Raw genomic sequence first — 17,959 nt, 5'->3', positions numbered from 1 at the left:
CAATTATCTTACAAAATATTAACTTGAAGAGTAAAACCTATTCATGTGTTTTTTTCAGGGGAAATGAATAACAAGATTGATTGAATTATCGCAACCAAACAGGAGAAACGGAAAGAAAGCGGGAACCCAAGCTTTTCCTCCAGAGCGATTTAACAGGCGCGGGAGAGGCGTTAACGGAAGTGGAAACAGGGCGGAGTGCGAAATACACACAGCTTGCCTGTGGATCCGCCCGAGATACAACGCCTATGCCAACCAGAGGGTGTGGGAAGCACGAAGGCAACGCCTCATAACAATGGCGGCTCGTGACTGTCCTGTTACGAGGGGCAGATCGTCGATTGCCTCGGTGCTAGTTGCTCTCGGAAGCCATGGGGGTGAGACCGAAGGGGGTTGAGGAGGTGAACGAGAAGGGCCCCCTTGGGGGGCACCCGCAATGCGGTGCGATCCGGGAGGATTGGGCGGGGAGAGTGAAGTCAGCGGGGGTGGACGTCAAAAATCGTTCACGGGTGAAACGAGGGAGCGGATAAAGACAGTCATTTGTTTCGCCTAAAGCGATCTTGCATCTCAATATCTCCTTAATCGCATCGAAACGAAATACGCACGATTCCAGGAAGAATGGGAGGCATGAGTCTCCGAGTCTCCCTCGAACCCGATCGCGTTTTCACCGACAACCGATTTTTATGAAAGCCGCTCAATTAAAGGGCGATTGCGTGAACGGATTGAAGAAATCGGTTAAATCATTTTTAAATTATTGAGGAAACCGCATGAAACTACCAGGAAAAATATAAACGCTACTTCTAATGAAACGATTTAATCAACGGCAGTATTTCTAATTAGCCAATAAAAAAATAAAACTTCCGAGACAATTAGTAAATTTTACTCGAGAGAACTTTACGGAATTTCAGGTGCAACGAAGTCAGAAGTGAGACATGTACGAGACCAAAGTTTTAGTTAAATTAACTAATTATTAAATACACAGAAGGAAGAATGCGTGCTGATGACACCAATGAAATAACATTAGCTATAGTAATTCCCTCGTATCACGCTCTACGATACGAAGTACAGCCTTTCTGTTGTGATTTATTTGTTTCGACATTGGATCGCAAATTTTCCTTGGAGACGATATTCTCTTAGCATCGACTTTTTCTGCAGTCAATTTCCCGTGAAATTACACTATGTCCTCCGCTCTCTAATTAAATGTAGGGTCATAATTAGGTCCAGGGAACTACATTTATTCTTCAATGAAAAACGGGTATAATGATACCATAATGGTTCAAATTTAGCATACATATTTTTGATCCATTCCCAATTTCGCTTTTCTTATCTAGACGCTGAAATATGAAATTTGGCGAGGAAAAAATCATATTTTACGCCTAGATTGCATGCTGAAAGAATCGAAGAAACCAAAACATAAAACCCAGAGTAAAATAATAAACGTTCATTACGTTCCAACGGTGAAACCTAGAATTTTTAGGTCAATGCATAAACAATATACACACACATACCACTCGCATTACATGTATGTACATACTTTTAGTCATTCATTTATGCCCCTTGTAACCATAATTAATCTCTGATAACACGCAAGAATAATGTAGCATGAATCCAAATAAAGTCTTCAGTCTCCATCAATACAAAAATGTGTCCAAGATTGAGTGGATAATAGGTAAAACGTTAACCCAAAGCAACCTAGCGTGATTTTAAATTACTTAAAAAGTCCAACAGTAGCTAAGACTCATGCTTTTTAAATCATCGTCAAATGAAATGAAGACTTCGCAATCACTTTTTCAATCTTAGATTTTTTTAGAAGGATCATGGAGAAGCATGAGAAAGTAAACGGAAAAAAACGAGATTTTCCGCAGGCATCCCGCCAGTTTGTGTTGTGTGAGATCACGCAGCCAGCCTGGCTGCATGCTTCAAAACGGGGAAGAGGTCAGGATTTAAATGGCAGGTTGACATTGGCATCAGTCCCAGCGGGAAATATTTCCGACCTGGCAGCTTTCATGGATTAACTCATAAAAAGGGGAGGAGAGGGAGAGAGAGAGGAGTAGCCGGAAAGCATCGGGTCAAGTGTCCGAAAGGGAAAGGCAAAAAAAGAATCTCTTACGGGAAAGACAAGGGAAGGTATGCCTTTCTCGGAATCGAGGCACACGAGCGCCCAACACTAAGTCTCCACATTCACACACCCGAGAGGAATGAGTGAAAAAATGAGAAAAGGTTGAAAGCAGGTTGATCTGAGCAAATGTGATATGGTATGTGAAAATAAAACTCGACGGGCACGAGCTAGTGGGCAGTAGGAAAGGGAGCAAGCGAACGAGTAATATTACATGGGAGATGGTAGGGTGAGGAAGGGGTCAGTAGGGAGGAACGGGTACAGAAGGTGTCGAGTTGTACGTACGAAGCTGAGGGGTAGGGTGTAGGTAAGAGAAGGGTTGACGAACGGAGAGTGAGGATGGGTAGAGAAGCGGGGGGTAGGGCATTTCTAAGCAGCACATGGGAGATGCGGCGGTAACTGCAGAAATGGGGTGGGAGGGGAATCAGGGAATATGAGGAAGGGAACAGAGTGGGCCACCGGACGATGATTGACAGTTCACGAGGGAGTGGCCTATGCTCGCAGATGACTGACCGTGGAAGGTAGAGAAGGCTGGTGAAGGGGGTCAAAGGGGAGAAAGAAATTCCTAAGCTAGAGAGCGAGAGAAGAGTGGGGAATAGGGAGGATGCAATCCTGCTTGCTCAGAGGCTAAAGGAAGGCATGGATTGCGGAAGAGTATTACCCTTGTACCCTTCACTTAGCCACAACATATTGAATTACGTCCAGTGCTTCCTAAAACTGCATTACCAATATTCCATGTCTACCGTCGGCTTCCTATTCATAAATTGAATTCAAATGAGGCGAAAGTTTTAGATTTAAAAACTCGCATTCAGAACATAACACACTTTATGGAAACGGCTCTGTGAAATGGAACTGAAACGATGACTAGCAGGAGCTCGAATGGAGCATTTTTAAGATCCTTTCCCGATTTCCGTCCAATTATCGCGACATCTTTAGACAGAAAATCTCTCGCAGTTGTTCTGACTTCATGTTACTACTGTGATGGGATCATCTCAGTTCTAAAACAAATCAACGTACGTTAATCCTGACCCAGGAGCATTAAGTTGAAACCTTAACGAGCATTCCAAACCCGAATCTGCTGATTTATTGCCACTCTTTACTCGCTTTTAAGAAAGTATTAGAGATTATTTATTCCTTAAAAAAACCAGGAATATTGTCTTTTAAAATTTCTATTGAAATAATGAACCATTTTAGATCAAACTTTCTAAATAAACGAATACTGTCTCACTATTTCAAATGCATTAATCAATTTGATTGTGTTTTCAGAGTTCCTTGGACAAATAATCCCAATAGTAAGAGAAATCTTAAAATTTAATTACTGTACGCCATTCGGCTTCTAAAACTCGGGATGAATGTAAGATTTTAAACCCCGGAGGCTAGCTTCTAGAAACTCGGGACTCGAAGTAAATGATGATGGGATGGAAATAGGATGGGCTCATCTTGACCTCCCCAGAAACTAGAGTCACGAAGAACCTAGGAGCTGCAGCACGACGCGGGTAACAGAAGGCTTGTGTTACATGGGGTGATTTCACAGCGAGGATTGGAGGGGACTGGGAGGTACGGGAGGGGGAGGTGGCCAGGCGTTTAATTAGGAAAAGGGCGGAGGCGAACGCGAGTCGGCGCCCGGGGGGACTGACCACCATCGTCGGGTGGAAGAGCCCAGAGGGGGGCTGGGGTACGATGGGTGTGGGAGGGCGAGGCCGAGCACGAAGGCAAGGCGCACGACCGCCTCGGGATCCTCGCCTCGAAATAAAAGCATCCGCGCAGGTGATTAAAGAGAGGAGATGGTGCAGAGGTTTTAACGAGGCGGGGGTCTAGTGCGTAAGAGCAAAAGGGCGAGCGAATGTGAAATGGAGCGTGAAAAACGCGAAAACGCTCTCGCAGATGGCGTGCGATCGCACGAAGTGGACTTCCTTCTCCCCCGCGGTTACCCAATTCCGGCCGACTTCTCTCACTCCCACCATCTTGGGGGAGGAGGGAAAAAAAAGAAGTCCCCGCCCGGCCGCCACCAGTCAAGCCACTTTGCTCTCGGGAAGAGTCAACGCACCGGGTCCGTGGAGCGCCTCACAAAGAAGACTATCCTATCCATCTCATCTCCCACCCACCCACTTCCCCCACCAACACTCCGCCGGTCGCGTCACGTGATCGAACGATTGCCATCGGATCTTCGAAAAGCTTCGAGTCCGCGGGATGAGCAGCGACTTATTCAAGCAGCAATTACCTGAGAGGAGTGTGTGAGAGAGATGCCGAGATCCCTAAATAATTCCTTACTACCATCCCCCAAAATAATCGGTCTTTCCACAAAAATACAATCTGAAATTTAAGCAACAAACCATCAGCATGTGTCACATTTGAATAATTCAATAAAACAGTAAGATCAACGATCAAATTCAAATAATTTTCAACCACGTGAAAGCCTCAAACAATGTTACTCACAATTATTAACTTCTTTCATGCACATATAATTTTAAACGTAAAATCTTGTGATCAATTATACAGCATTAAATACAGGCAGCGTCTGGCATTATCTGATTCAAAGCTGACTGAAATCTTAGAACCTCCAAGAATGATTGAATTTCATCCATTCAGAGGATTTTTCCAGGTCTCAATGAGAGCCTAATTAAAAAGTGACATCCAAAATCTACTACAAACAGTTTTTAGTCAATTAATAGGGCAACGCTATATTACAATTCAAACATGACAAAATTTAAGAGACAGTTTTAGAGACAATATAATTTACACAAAAATTCATCTAAAACCACAATACCATGCAAGTAGATTTTTCCCTATTAATAGGAGTAATTAGCACAGCAATATGCCAGTTGGTTATTTTAAAATGTTTACAGTATACCCTAAGTGATGTGATAGTGAAGACTAGCTAATTTAGTGCAAGTACTAACAAAAACACTGCAAGTCACTCTGCACTTACAAGATTATGACATATCTATGGTTATATATCTCTAAATTCATGCAAGTCTGAAACATCGAACCCAACATGATCTATCAAACTTGAAACTAGGCAGTTTTAACCTTACAAATTTATGCCAGTCATAATGAGTTTTGTCCTTATGCAGGACTAATTTGTTAGACCAGATATTTTGGTATTGCTGATAAAATTTCCCTTCTTTTCTTCAAGATACTTGGGTATGGACTGCAGGGACTATCTGCTATTCCAGATTTCGAAAGGAAAATAGCTCATGAATTGCAAGCTATTGTGTATGCACTCCATGAGACATGATCATGTAGGGCTATAGAAGGAAGAGGACTGAGGGAGTAAAGGGAAAAGAAGAGGAGGATGGGGCTAGCTACACCACAGTAAAACAGTGGTTGAGTTTATAAAAATAATGTGTGGATGTGCTGCATTGTGTAACCTCCTTTCATTCAATTACCATTATTTTAATTAATGGCAAAGTCAAAAGGAATAATGTATGATTTTAAATCACTGACACCAAAACAAATTACTTTCAAAATTTTATATTTACACAAATAAAACGTGAAATGGCTCAAGCTGCATTAATACTTTTGCTTAGTATGTACTATCATACTACACCATGAGAGGCTTTCAATTGTGATAATTCACAAATCAGCGACAAAATAATGCTGGATGCTGGGTTTCTCTCCAACCGTCCTCCTTTTCCATCCATCCCTAATGGTACATATGACCTTAGCTGCCGATCACCTCCCCTAATATTAGGGGAAGCAACTGACTATTATCAAAAAATATATTTGGCTTTGCCTAATATATCATGTTAGCCAGTTTCTACTGTAAAATGGTAGACCCTTCTGGAGAGATTTAAGATTTTTTTAACGCATTCCGTTTTTCATTATAAAGGCAGGCTTGCTGGCTAGTTTTGATTCCTCTTGAAGTCACCCTCAGCTTCCATTATAAGTTTTATTTTGTCTCGTCAAATTTGGGTGATATAAGTCATTAATCTGCTTTGTGCATTGTGTCATTCATATTTTTGCGCTCCACCGTTAGAAAAACAATTCAAGCAAGGGAAGGAGCTCTTGAAACAAAAATAGGAAACTGAACTGATAGGAAGTTTAATGCAATTTATTTTAGGGTATGTGTGATACACCATATATTTCCATTGTTTTTACATGGGAAGGCTCAGATGTACCAGGCCTGACTGACATAGAAATGACAGTAGTTGTTTGAAAAATATCAATGCATTAGAAAGTATGCAATCTATAAAGCATATGTTTCAAGTTTGAAGACACCACTTTGTTTAGTATTTGTTTGGCAGCCATCAATAGTGAATGTTTTCAGTGAATTTGTGTAAATGGAGAATAATGGTCATCATTATGTGATACAATACTTATATTTTAAAGGCCTCAGCCCAACCAATATAAAAGCTGAACTGAATTCTACTCTGGGTGAGTCTGCTCCTTAGTTCACAACAGTAAAATATTGGTAAGCAGAGTTTAAATGTGCCATACCAGCTGTCAAAACGAGCCTTGAATTGGTCGATCAAATGAGGTGATAGCTCCAGAAACGGTAAAGAAAATCCATGAAGTGTTACAGGATGATTGTCGACAGAAAGTATGTGAGCTAGCAGGCATAGTAGGCATTTCAAAAAGAACGGTACATTGCATATTTACAGAAAATTAGGACATGAGAGGGCTGTGTGCAAGATGGGTGCCGCATTTGCTCACTCGAGCAAAACCAGTGTCGTGAAGATGCTTCAATTTATTTTTTAACCAAGTCCAAACGAAGAATTTTTGCACCATTTCATAACCATGGATGAAACAGGGGTCTATTACTTCACACCCGAGAAAAAAGAACATTCAAAACTATGGATTCAAAAGGGACAACCGTCTCCAAAGAAGGTGAAGACCATTTCATCTGCAGGCAAGGTCATTGCATTGGTTTTTTTAGGATGCATGTGGAATAATTTTCATTGACTATATTGAAAAAGGAAAACTATCTACACCAAGTATTTTGCAAACTTATCGGAACGTTTGAGCGAAGAAATAAAGCAAAAGCGGCCACATTTGGCTTGGAAGAATGTGTTGTTTCATCAAGACAGTGCACCAGCTCACAAATCCATTATTGCAATGGCCAAAATTCATGAATTAAAGTTTGAATTGCTACCTCATGTACCCTTTTGTCTAGATTTAGCCCCCTTGGATTATTTGCTGTTAGCAAACTTAAAAAAATGGCTTGGTGGTCAAAGATTTTACAACCTTAAAGAAGTGATGTCAGCAGTTATTTGCTATTTTGAAGAACAAGACATATTATATAAAGCGTATCAGACTTATTGAACACCGCTGGGAAAAGTGTGTCAAGCTGAAAGAAGATTATGTTGAAAAATAAGTACATATTTTTCAAACATTTTTGTGTTTTCCTTTTTGGGCCGGGTACTTTAGGGATTACCCTATAAGGCTGAATTGAAATTCCCTTTAGCCTGAAAAAAAAATGACTGACTTTTGCCAAAGGATCTGATTACAACAAATTCAACGCTCAACCTGATCTATGAAACTGGAAAGTATTTTTCTTAATAAAATAGGTTAAGGTTATCTTCCTTAGTATTCTCAGAAGCTTCTTTAGATAAACGCAATTTGTATTTCCATGTAATTTTCTTTAGATAAATGCAATTTATTGTGCATGAACACATTTTCTCATAAATAATGACATTAAAACTGACTGCTATGGATTGCAGTTATGTTCCCCTAAATTTGCACCTTGCATTAGCTAATTACAAACCTATGTGCTTTCTAATACCCCTATACACCAAAAAATATCCACAATGAACCTAAGTGACCAGTTTAATGAAATAGTATGTAGACTAAATTACACATTCACTTAAGACGAAGGAATTTTGCTTAGCCAACAATAGCAATATTCCTTATCCAATATCTTTGTTGCACTTGCATAATGAGTCAGCAAATACTTCTAAGATTAAGCCTTTCTAGTATTCTCAGGAAGTTTCTGCTTTCATTATGTATTTATTTGAATATTGTGAGTTTTGTGGATCACCCCAAATTGCCTCATTTTTGGTCAAGTACTAAATGATTATATATGACATTTTAGTGAACCTATTAACAAAATGCTATCTTTTTTTGAGAAATAATCATGAGGTACTCTCTCTCCCCATTTATAGATAATACAGCTATCTTGTTTCACTTTTGCACTAACCATAAGCACATCTTGATACCAATGCAGTATCTTTTCAATAAACATTCTAACTAGGAAAAATAAATTTGAATAGAAACGGTCACTTTATTTGACCAAATTCTAACATATTTGCATCTGTACCAGAATTTATTTTCAACAGCGCAAGCCTCAATTTAAATTCATGCACTAGATTGTGGATTTTTTCAGAATTTTAACCACGCAATTATTTCTGTCACTTCAACTTAAGCAGTTAGTATTACTCTGCATACTTGGATATGGAAATGTGACCAGAACACCTAAATAAATAGTTTGCAATAGGAAATTATAAAGAATTCACATTTTTACCCAATATTGATAACATAACATATACATTGAGTCTCCTCTATAGATTTTGGAAGTGGACAAAAAAAGGGGTTGATTTAAGGTCAAAGGCAAATAAAATGTGGTGCTACATTAGAATGATGAAAATAAAATGGATTATAACATAGACATAAATACTTCAAAGAGTGGGCGAAGAATAAAGGTTATGAGGACACTTACAAAAAAAAGAAGTTGATTGAAAATATTCTTACTTGTAAGTGTGATAGCTTGCTAAAGGACATAATTGAAGGAATACAGGGGAGAATTAGAGTAAGACCAAGGATAAACTTTAAGATGCAGACAAAAAATGTTTCAGAAATTGGCATGGAAACATAACAGAGCTGCTACACAATATAACCTCTGATCTATACTTTTAATGGCAATACTAACAAAAACAAAGAACAGTTTTCAAAGCTACAATACTTCTCAACTAACTTACATTATTAGAAAAATTTCTTCCCCTACCTCTTTGTCTCAATCGAGACATTTCACTCCAAAAATTGGGCAATGTGCCATATTTTCTTAAGTGCTAAAGGCACATTTTTCCCATTACCATGAGTGCCTGTTACAAAAAGTTTCCCATTAAAACTAGCTGATCAACCAAAATGCTCAACTAAAACTTAGCCTCCTTTCCTAAAAAAACTACAAATTTTTCACACTATGCCAAGGAATATAAAAAATCAGGACAAAGTGAGCCCCATCAATCAATCTGGCAACTACATTACAGTGGAACAAAAACCTGTTATCAAAAATTGGTTCTTTTCATCCTCCTGATGATGATGTAGTTACATTGAAACTGATCGTATTAAATTTTATTTTGTGGAAAATTGCACATTTTAATTAATCATGATATTCCACCATATCATGCCTGAAACATCAGTGTATATTCTTTTTTAATATTAGCCGGATGCCTTCCTTACCTTTCCATTAATCAGGCTGTCAAATAAAAATAAGAGTAGTGCATCTGCATCACCTGCATATGTATTCTTCAGTTCTTTCCACATTGTGTACAAGGCAACATATTTGTTAATGGTAACCAATTTAGACAGAAAATTTATGATTTATTTGGAAATATTAATAAAAATCAATAGCCATAAGAAAATGTGTTCATCCATTGAAAAATTAAAAAGGATTTGAAAAATGGAAGAGCTGCGAAGAACTAGAAGAGCAAATGTGTGAACCTGGTTGTCAGCAATGTTCCAAACTTTTGCATATAAGGCTAGAAGGATAAAATACACTTCTTTCCAGTAAGAGTGATAAAAAGAACTCGGAGGAAAAGACACTAAATACCCTGGCATAGAGAAACCATTTGGAACATGAATCAGAGAGGTAAATTTGGATTCAAAGTTTTGTAAAACATGTTCCCAATGAAACCTCAGCAGAAAGCAATACAGCTTTTTGCAGCATTCAATGAATCCTTCCAATAATTCAAAGACCAAAGGAGGTTGGATACTTAGGTTTTTTTTAATGGGAAAAGTATTCCATAAGGAGGGAAACTTATCCTCCTATACTTAGCTGATGTATTGGGAGAGAAAATTATGCGGCGTTCCAGAAATACATCAACCACCTTAGAAATGTGTACGTATGTACTGCTGACAAAATGAGTAAAAAGAGCCAACGTAAAGAACAACAATTCTAAAATAACCAAAAATTATTCTCGATAATGGACTGTTGAGGAGTTAATGTTTGTAGAGAGCCAAATGAATAACTGGAAAAAATGCAATTCAAACTTTTTCCAGAGATGGTTTTTATTTTCTCTTGAGTGAATATTCAAGAAAAAATATTCAAATCGTGCACACTCAATTTGCTATTCTGTAAATAATAGCATGCAAGCAAGGAAAGCCAGCACCAGAATAGTAAACTAGAGAAAACTAAGCTAGATTATTTCATGAGTGAAAAAAAGTGGGTGAAAAAAATTACTCATGAGTTGAAACAAATAATAAAGAGGGATGTTAAACATTATATGATATATGATTTGCTCCAGATTTATCTTTTGTATACATTATCCTCAGCATGTAATTAGGTTAGAAAGTCTGACAACTGTAGGCATTATTCTACAATGGTTAGAAATGTTCAGGGACCTAAAGATTTTGAATTATGATTGAGATTTTTTATCAGTATTAATTAAAATAACCAACAAAAGCAATACGCTCAAGTTTTTAGTAATTAAACTTTTTGCATCCCTAACAAACATGTTAATAAAAATTCAATGACCATTCTGCTTATCAAGTCACAGTAAAACAACTCTACCCCTATCCAGGAAATCAACATGATTAGAAGATTTCAATGGCCAGAAATATTTTGATGAACAATGGCAAAATTACTTTGTATTTAAGCAAAACACTTTTACAGTTAGAATATATCTTTTGTTCGCCAGACAACATGAACACAAGGAAGAAAAAAATGTTGTGTCCCTCGAGGTTTCAGCTTAAGTCTCAAGACCAGTCACCAGCACTGATTCACTCAATTCACGAGAGAGGTGATTAAATGGAGGTAAACAAGACATCAGCATAAGGCACTCTAATCGGTCACATAAAAATATTATCTTAAGCATTGACAACCAGAGTAAAGAAACAACTGAACCCTCAAATCAGAGAATATCCATGTAGCTTCAGGAAATATAGTTAATGGATAGCTAATATTTTTGGCACAAATCCAATATTAATAAACTTGAAAAACAGAGCTACATAATTCATAAATACTTTTACTGACATAAAAAAACCATACATGACTTAGCTCGGAATCATTATTTAAAATCCATGAGGGACTGGGTCTAGATATAAAAACAACCTAGCATTAGAAAAAATTAGAAAATATCCACTGAGTATTATTCAGAGATTAAAGTTCAAATCATTTTGAGATTAAAACAGGAGCGCTACAAAGATATGGTCTCCCTAAATTACTATGCAAATTCAATTGTAAAATAGACACACAGAACGGAGATAATCAATGGAAGGAACAGAAAAGGATAAGATAATAAGAGTAGGCTGAAAGAGAAAATTTATTGATAGATTCCCAAGCCTTTTCAGCTGTCTCAAAATTCTGTCAAGCTCAATGGAAATGGCCACCAAACAAATTATTGTTATTATAAGGTAAACTACTGGTTAAGGTAGGTTTCTGGATGAACACAAATTCCAAATAAATAATTTGTGACTCCTAACAAAACACAATCCAGCAACCTACTCAACATCAGGTCCCTCTTCATCTCAGAGTACTTCCTTCCTCCCTTCATCCCGTCCAACATCCATATCATGTTCCTGCCCTTTCCTCATTTGCCTAAGATTCTCCCCTCTATGACAGTTTTCAGCATCCCACTTCCAGTCAACATGCCCTTCATCCATTTTTCCTGCCTCCGTAGGATTTCTCCCAACAAACTCCTCTCTTCGCCCACCATACCAAGCACTTCCTCATTTGTTTTCCTTCCAGTACAATTCACTTTCTCCATTCTTCTCCACACCCACATTTCAAAAGCCTCCAATCTACGTCCATCCTCCTGCTTCAGTGACCACGTTTCCGTGGTGTACATAGCTACGCTCCATATCAAAGTTTTGACAAGTCTCTTTCTTAACATCCTTACTCATTTTCCCTGTCAGCAACTCCCTCCTTGTGAACACCTCTTTGCATAGCGCAATTCTTCTCCTTACGTCCCTACTACTTTGACCATGCTGGTCCAAAACACTTCCTAGATATGTTAACTGTTCTACCTGTAAATCAAACCACTAAAAGAAAAACCTGACAACAAAGGTAAGCAAAAATTCTTCAAGAAAAGACAATTCATGAATAATGTCAAAAGAGCCCCTTTAATAATAGCATAGACCTTCTCAGAAAAATAATATGAAACCAAGAGTTAAAAAATGAAACAAACTTGTCATTTAACAAGTGATCCCTACAGAAAGAAATCAGTATTTACTCATGCTAAAGACATGTTTTTCAATGGTAATTTACCCAGAACTGCTCTTAAGGGCAGAATGTCTGACCCTTAACAAAAAAGTAATGAAAGAAGAACATGAAATACTTGAAAGAAAAATACTGGAGAAATATTATGACCAAGTTAAGATGGAGAATAATACGCATGAGAATGAAATTCAAACAGACACACACACAACCATATAGAGAGAAATACAGACTATTAGAAAGAGAGGGTTTGCATTTTATGGAGAACTGCAAACAACAAATCACAGCAGGCCTACCGTAACACATTTTTAACTACTTCAGAAAACAGAAAATGGACAATACGCGGATGACAGAAACTTAAAAAGGTTTCAAATCCAAATAAACTTTTTTAAAAACTCTTTCATCAATTAGGAATAAGTTACAAAACTAAAAATTTCCAAAGAATCCAAAAATGTTATGAGGATGAAGGACTGTGGAAAGAAAAGAAGAACATATAAAATATAAGAGATGACAAAGAAAAGAAAAAGGAACACATGAAACAGCTGACGTGATTTCAGTCCCTAGCAAATCACAGAGAAGAGGAATAACATGAAACTAAAATATTATGGATATAACAAACCTGAATTAGCCAATATTTTCAACAACCACAAGAGAAACTATGAACATGTAAGCAATTTTTACTATTTATGCAATAAAATGTGTTTAACTAAATATGAGCAACTTGTAAAAGCTTTCATGTAATTATACATAGCCCTTAAATAGCTAAAACTTCATATACTCCAGAATTTAAAAAAATCATTCGCAACATAAATAATCCACCGTGATGAACATAGGTCTCACACAATAATCATGCAAAATGACATTCTAGGGAATTTACCTGAATTTCTTTTGCTTTGTCATCCAACTCCAAAGGGGCAAAATCAGTTCTAAAGTCCATGGGACGAAGTCTCTTTTCCATGTCTCGAATCCAGTGACGAAGACACCTGATCTCCTTCTCTACGGCTTCTACATTCCAAAAGAGAACAAAATGATTTGACAAGTGCATAATTTGGTCCATCAACAACGGCATCTAGTGCAGCAGTCAAAATATCAACCTCCTCAATAATAATACTCTTGATTCTAATTGACAATCAGATTACATGGCCACAGAATAGGCAAATATAAGTCATGATAGTAAAAAGGTCGCCATATTAACTTGATTTTCTCTTCCATTTATGCTTTGAATTAGCCAAGCATATATTTACTTATGCAAAACTTTTAAGTGGTCCCTCCTTGCTTACAGTGGTTCATTACCCAGGGCATCAAATTATTATTGCTACCATCTCTAGGCCCATTTGGATTCTTACAATAAGGGTAGCTTTTATCCACATTTAGTCCAGTTCAGAAATTACACCCAATCTTCTCCTTAACTCCGAAATGGTCAACCCATATTCATGGTTAGGGCTAGCCGAATTGAAAGAATACTCTTCCGTAACATTCTCACTGAAATTTTTCCTCTCCATTGACTTGATTAATTCATTTCATTAAAACAGTTCTACAGATGTTCGTTCGCAGGTTTCCGCGGCGATGAGTAGGTGATTTCCACATTTTTCGGGCTGCGTCCGCGTATGTCCTTTAAATGTACAACATTATCATGATGCAAAAGCCATTAATTATTTTTCCACAATTCCTGATGTTGTTTTCGTATTGCTTCTCACAAACAGTGCATAACTTCAAGGTAATACTCCTAAACGACCATGCGACCTTGTTGAGAACTCCTGATGCACAACGCCATGGTAATAGATGAAAACACTGAGCAAAACCTTGACATTTGATTGAACTTGGCGTGCTTTTTTCTGCCTTGGTTCTCATGGGTTCTTCCATTGGGATGATTGGGCTTCAGCTTAGATGTTATCACCATATACCCATCATTCAACACCAGTTATTATCCTTTTGCGCAAATCAGGATCATCACTGACATCATTCAACAGCTACCGAGCGATGCTCGTGCGACAGTTTTTCTGGTCAAAATTAAGCTGTTTCGGAACGAACTTTGCTGATACATGTCTCATGCCCAAAACATTCGAAAAAACTGCATGGCACTAACCAACCGATACGCCAACTTCCTCAGTAACTTCTCTTATAGTGATTCGATGATTTTTCAAAATAATTTTCTTCACTGCTTCAACATTTTTATCTGTTGTTGACGTGCTAAGGCATCCAAAGCGAGATTCGTCAATGGCATCTCCACTGCCATCTTAGAAGAGTTTGTACCACTTACAAATATTGTTTTTACTTGGAGTAGACTCACCGTATGCCACAGTCAACATTATAAGTGTTTTGGGGCACTTAATTCTATTTTTTACACAAAATTTGATGCAAATTCTTTGATCCATTTTTATATAGCAGAAAGTCGCAGAGCATACCAAAATATGTCTAACATTTGCACATGTCAATAACAAACTAAATATGCTATATTGTTGAAACTATAAACGATTGTTTGGGACATGGATACCATCAAAGAAAAAAAAACAAAAAAATGAAAAATCTAATAAATTTGCTTGCAAAATTTGAAAAGTCACCTTACCTATTGAACACACCTTGTAAATGTAAGATATTGTCTGCTGGGGATGAGTTCACACTTACCCAGACAAAGTGTTTCCACTTCACTAGATGATGCCTTCCCCTCTCTTGCCACCTCTTCCAAAAGCTGCCATTTATGATCCATGCATAATTCTCCAACAGCTTCCTGAAATTCAAATTTGGACATACCCATGCATGAGTGAGTGAGAATCATTACTCAACAAAAAATAAACAGAGCCAAACCTTTTCTTGAGTTCCTAATAAAGGGAAGAACTTTTATCATCTGTGTAACATCACCATCAATTATTTAATTGAAAGTTTCAATTAACTCTCTTTATAATGTGATTCTGTGAATAAATTATGACCATTTGGTATTTTTGACGAGTTTAAATTGACAATAAATTAGTAAGATTAGAAACTTAGGAAATTGGCAACCAAGACACACAAAGCTTTCTCAGTTTACTGGTGGTCAAACTTCAAGCTCTACGCAGTTTTTAGAGCAGCATCCATGTGCCAAGATGTCATAAATCAGGTGAAGATGAAAAGCTCTGGTGATGGCCATGCATCAGTACAATTGCCAAAAATTTAATTAACATCCAACAAATCATTTGAGGGCTTTCATCTTAACATCCACAAAATCTATGGCCTGGTTGGTATCAGTAATGTACTTTGCCAGGAAATCTGTATGGACAATTAGAACATGCATCGAATTACTGTTAGGTTCACCCTAGGCCAGCACTAGAAGAAGCTGTCTCTCAAAGCATGTCATGATCTTCCAGAAGTTGTAAATGACTCACCACAATCCATCCTTGGAGTTACCAACACAAGCAACTTAAGCTTTCTCCCAAAAATGACATAGAAGCTGAATGCTGTGACATCACAGAAGAAATACACAATGAATCACAGATGGTTCTTGACAGCATTCAACCAAAGTAATTCCCTGTGATAATTTGACACATGGAAAAAGTGCTTGAATTGCTGTATCATGTCACATGGGAATTAATTTGAAGGGAATGCAAAAAAGAAGGCCAAGTAACAACATTTACAAATATTGAAAGACAAATATCACTTAAAACATTATTTGAACAAAAATACCCTAATATGCAACCACTATATTTCCAATACTCAAAGTAAGACAAAATGAGACTGGCAAAAATAAACGACAATCCCCTAGCAGGATCCAAATGATTAAAAAGAGCACATAATCATGTCACTGGGGTTCAATGTTGATAAGTTTTTTGAATGACTCCCAAAATCAAGCACCACCATTAAAGATTCAGAGAAACAGAAAAATTGTTTAAAAACCGCTCAGAAACAAGTACCTGATTTGGTTTCCAAGGGTTTGAAGAAAAATTTTTATCACCTATAATTTTTAGGGCATTCTATTTTACTGCGATGACATTTCATTTTATATACAAATGTATCACTATGTAGCACATGATATAAATGAAAACGACAATTTTACCTCGCATAAAATCTCTCCCGTATTTAATCTCATATCTTTTCCATGTTTTCTTGGGGGTATGAAAAATATTAATGTGGACAAATACAATATACTATTTAGTTAGCAAGAATGATAGTAAATAAGCAACTGTATGAGAGATAAATTCTGTCCACAAAAAATAACAAAAATTCTAAAATCTCAGAAATTAAGTTGGCTTACCCAGAATATGAAAATGAAAGAAAAACATTAAATTCTCTGTTGAAAACAAAGCATAAACTAGATACAGAAGAATGAGCTATTTAATGGGGTACTTTAGAAAAGAACAGCTATATGCAACATTAATGAAGTTTTTACAGTCATAATTGGAATTTAGCACCAACATGAATACACCATCCATTTTATCTATCATTTAAAACCATCACTTAACTTAACTGAAGTGACACTTGAAAAAATTTGAAGTTCACAGTGGTAGTGTACTTCCTTGAAGCTAATGTGATATATTCTGATGATCTCATAACTTTTCAACAACCAGCTGTGAAAAAGTACATTTAATCATTCAATATAACACTACTAATAAAAGTATCTGTAGCTATTTATCCTTGCCGTACTCACTTTGAAATTAAGAACCAGGCTTTAAACATGATTATAACTACCTTAATGATACAATTAAAACACAAACGTTTTCAATTCATTATGACTTTTGACCAAATCCAAAATTCGGCAAACTTACTTTACAAGTGTCAATGAGCGTATTGTCCATGAGGAAGGTGTAGATCCTAGGTAGAATAGGTTCCAAGAAGGAGTCGTCGTTGTCTCTGCTTCCCAGAGAGTGTCTCCAGTTGTCAAACTCATTCTCCCATGCTCTCCTGCAAAATGAGTACACACACACACAGGCATCAATACACTGAAAAGCCAATAAGATCACCACACTTAACCCACATATTACATCTGATTCCATTTCGATCTCAGGATCAGCCGGGGCTTCTTATTGAAGCTTTAGAAATACTTTTCCCATGAACAAGAAGAAGTTAAACATTTTTAAGACATGAACAGGGTCAATGGAGCGTTGCATTTGTGGTTGAAAGAAAATATCAAAATATCAATTTAGAATCATCAATAATTATGAATAATTATTATTACAAAATATTATAAAAACATTGAACCAGGAAATACAAATAGCCTTACGTGAGCCACCAAATATTCAATATCCTCAAATTTAGGAGATCCAACCAAGAAACAAAGCATTGTGGAAACAACCTTGTACAATATATTTGCATTCATATTTCCCCTAGTTAAGTACACAAATGATTTGATCCCTAATGGAGAAATATGTAAAATTATAAGGTTCAACTATAATAATTAGATTAGTCTAATGAAATAAAGAGATCTCTTGTAGACTTAATATTAGTGCCTATACTCTTCACGATGAATCTAAATGGATTCAATAAATTTTTAAGACACTTATGGAAAA

At 37.0% G+C, this 17,959-nt stretch overlaps 1 protein-coding gene across 1 annotated transcript in view; it reads right to left on the bottom strand.

The window, feature by feature from the left end:
• Positions 1-17,959, bottom strand: part of LOC139700328 (klarsicht protein-like) — a 474,285-nt gene that overhangs the window by 185,680 nt on the left and 270,646 nt on the right. The window contains exons 4-6 of the mRNA XM_071598967.1: positions 17,219-17,354; positions 15,108-15,210; positions 13,360-13,487 (exon numbers count right to left, since the gene is read on the bottom strand). Coding sequence (XP_071455068.1) covers positions 13,360-13,487; positions 15,108-15,210; positions 17,219-17,354 — 367 coding nt within the window. The remainder of the gene's footprint in view (positions 1-13,359; positions 13,488-15,107; positions 15,211-17,218; positions 17,355-17,959) is intronic.

This window comes from Hetaerina americana, unplaced genomic scaffold (genome assembly GCF_022747635.1).
Source record: "Hetaerina americana unplaced genomic scaffold, ioHetAmer1.1.p SCAF_10, whole genome shotgun sequence".
Lineage (NCBI taxonomy): Eukaryota > Metazoa > Arthropoda > Insecta > Odonata > Calopterygidae > Hetaerina > Hetaerina americana.
This window is presented reverse-complemented; position numbering and strand designations above follow the sequence as displayed.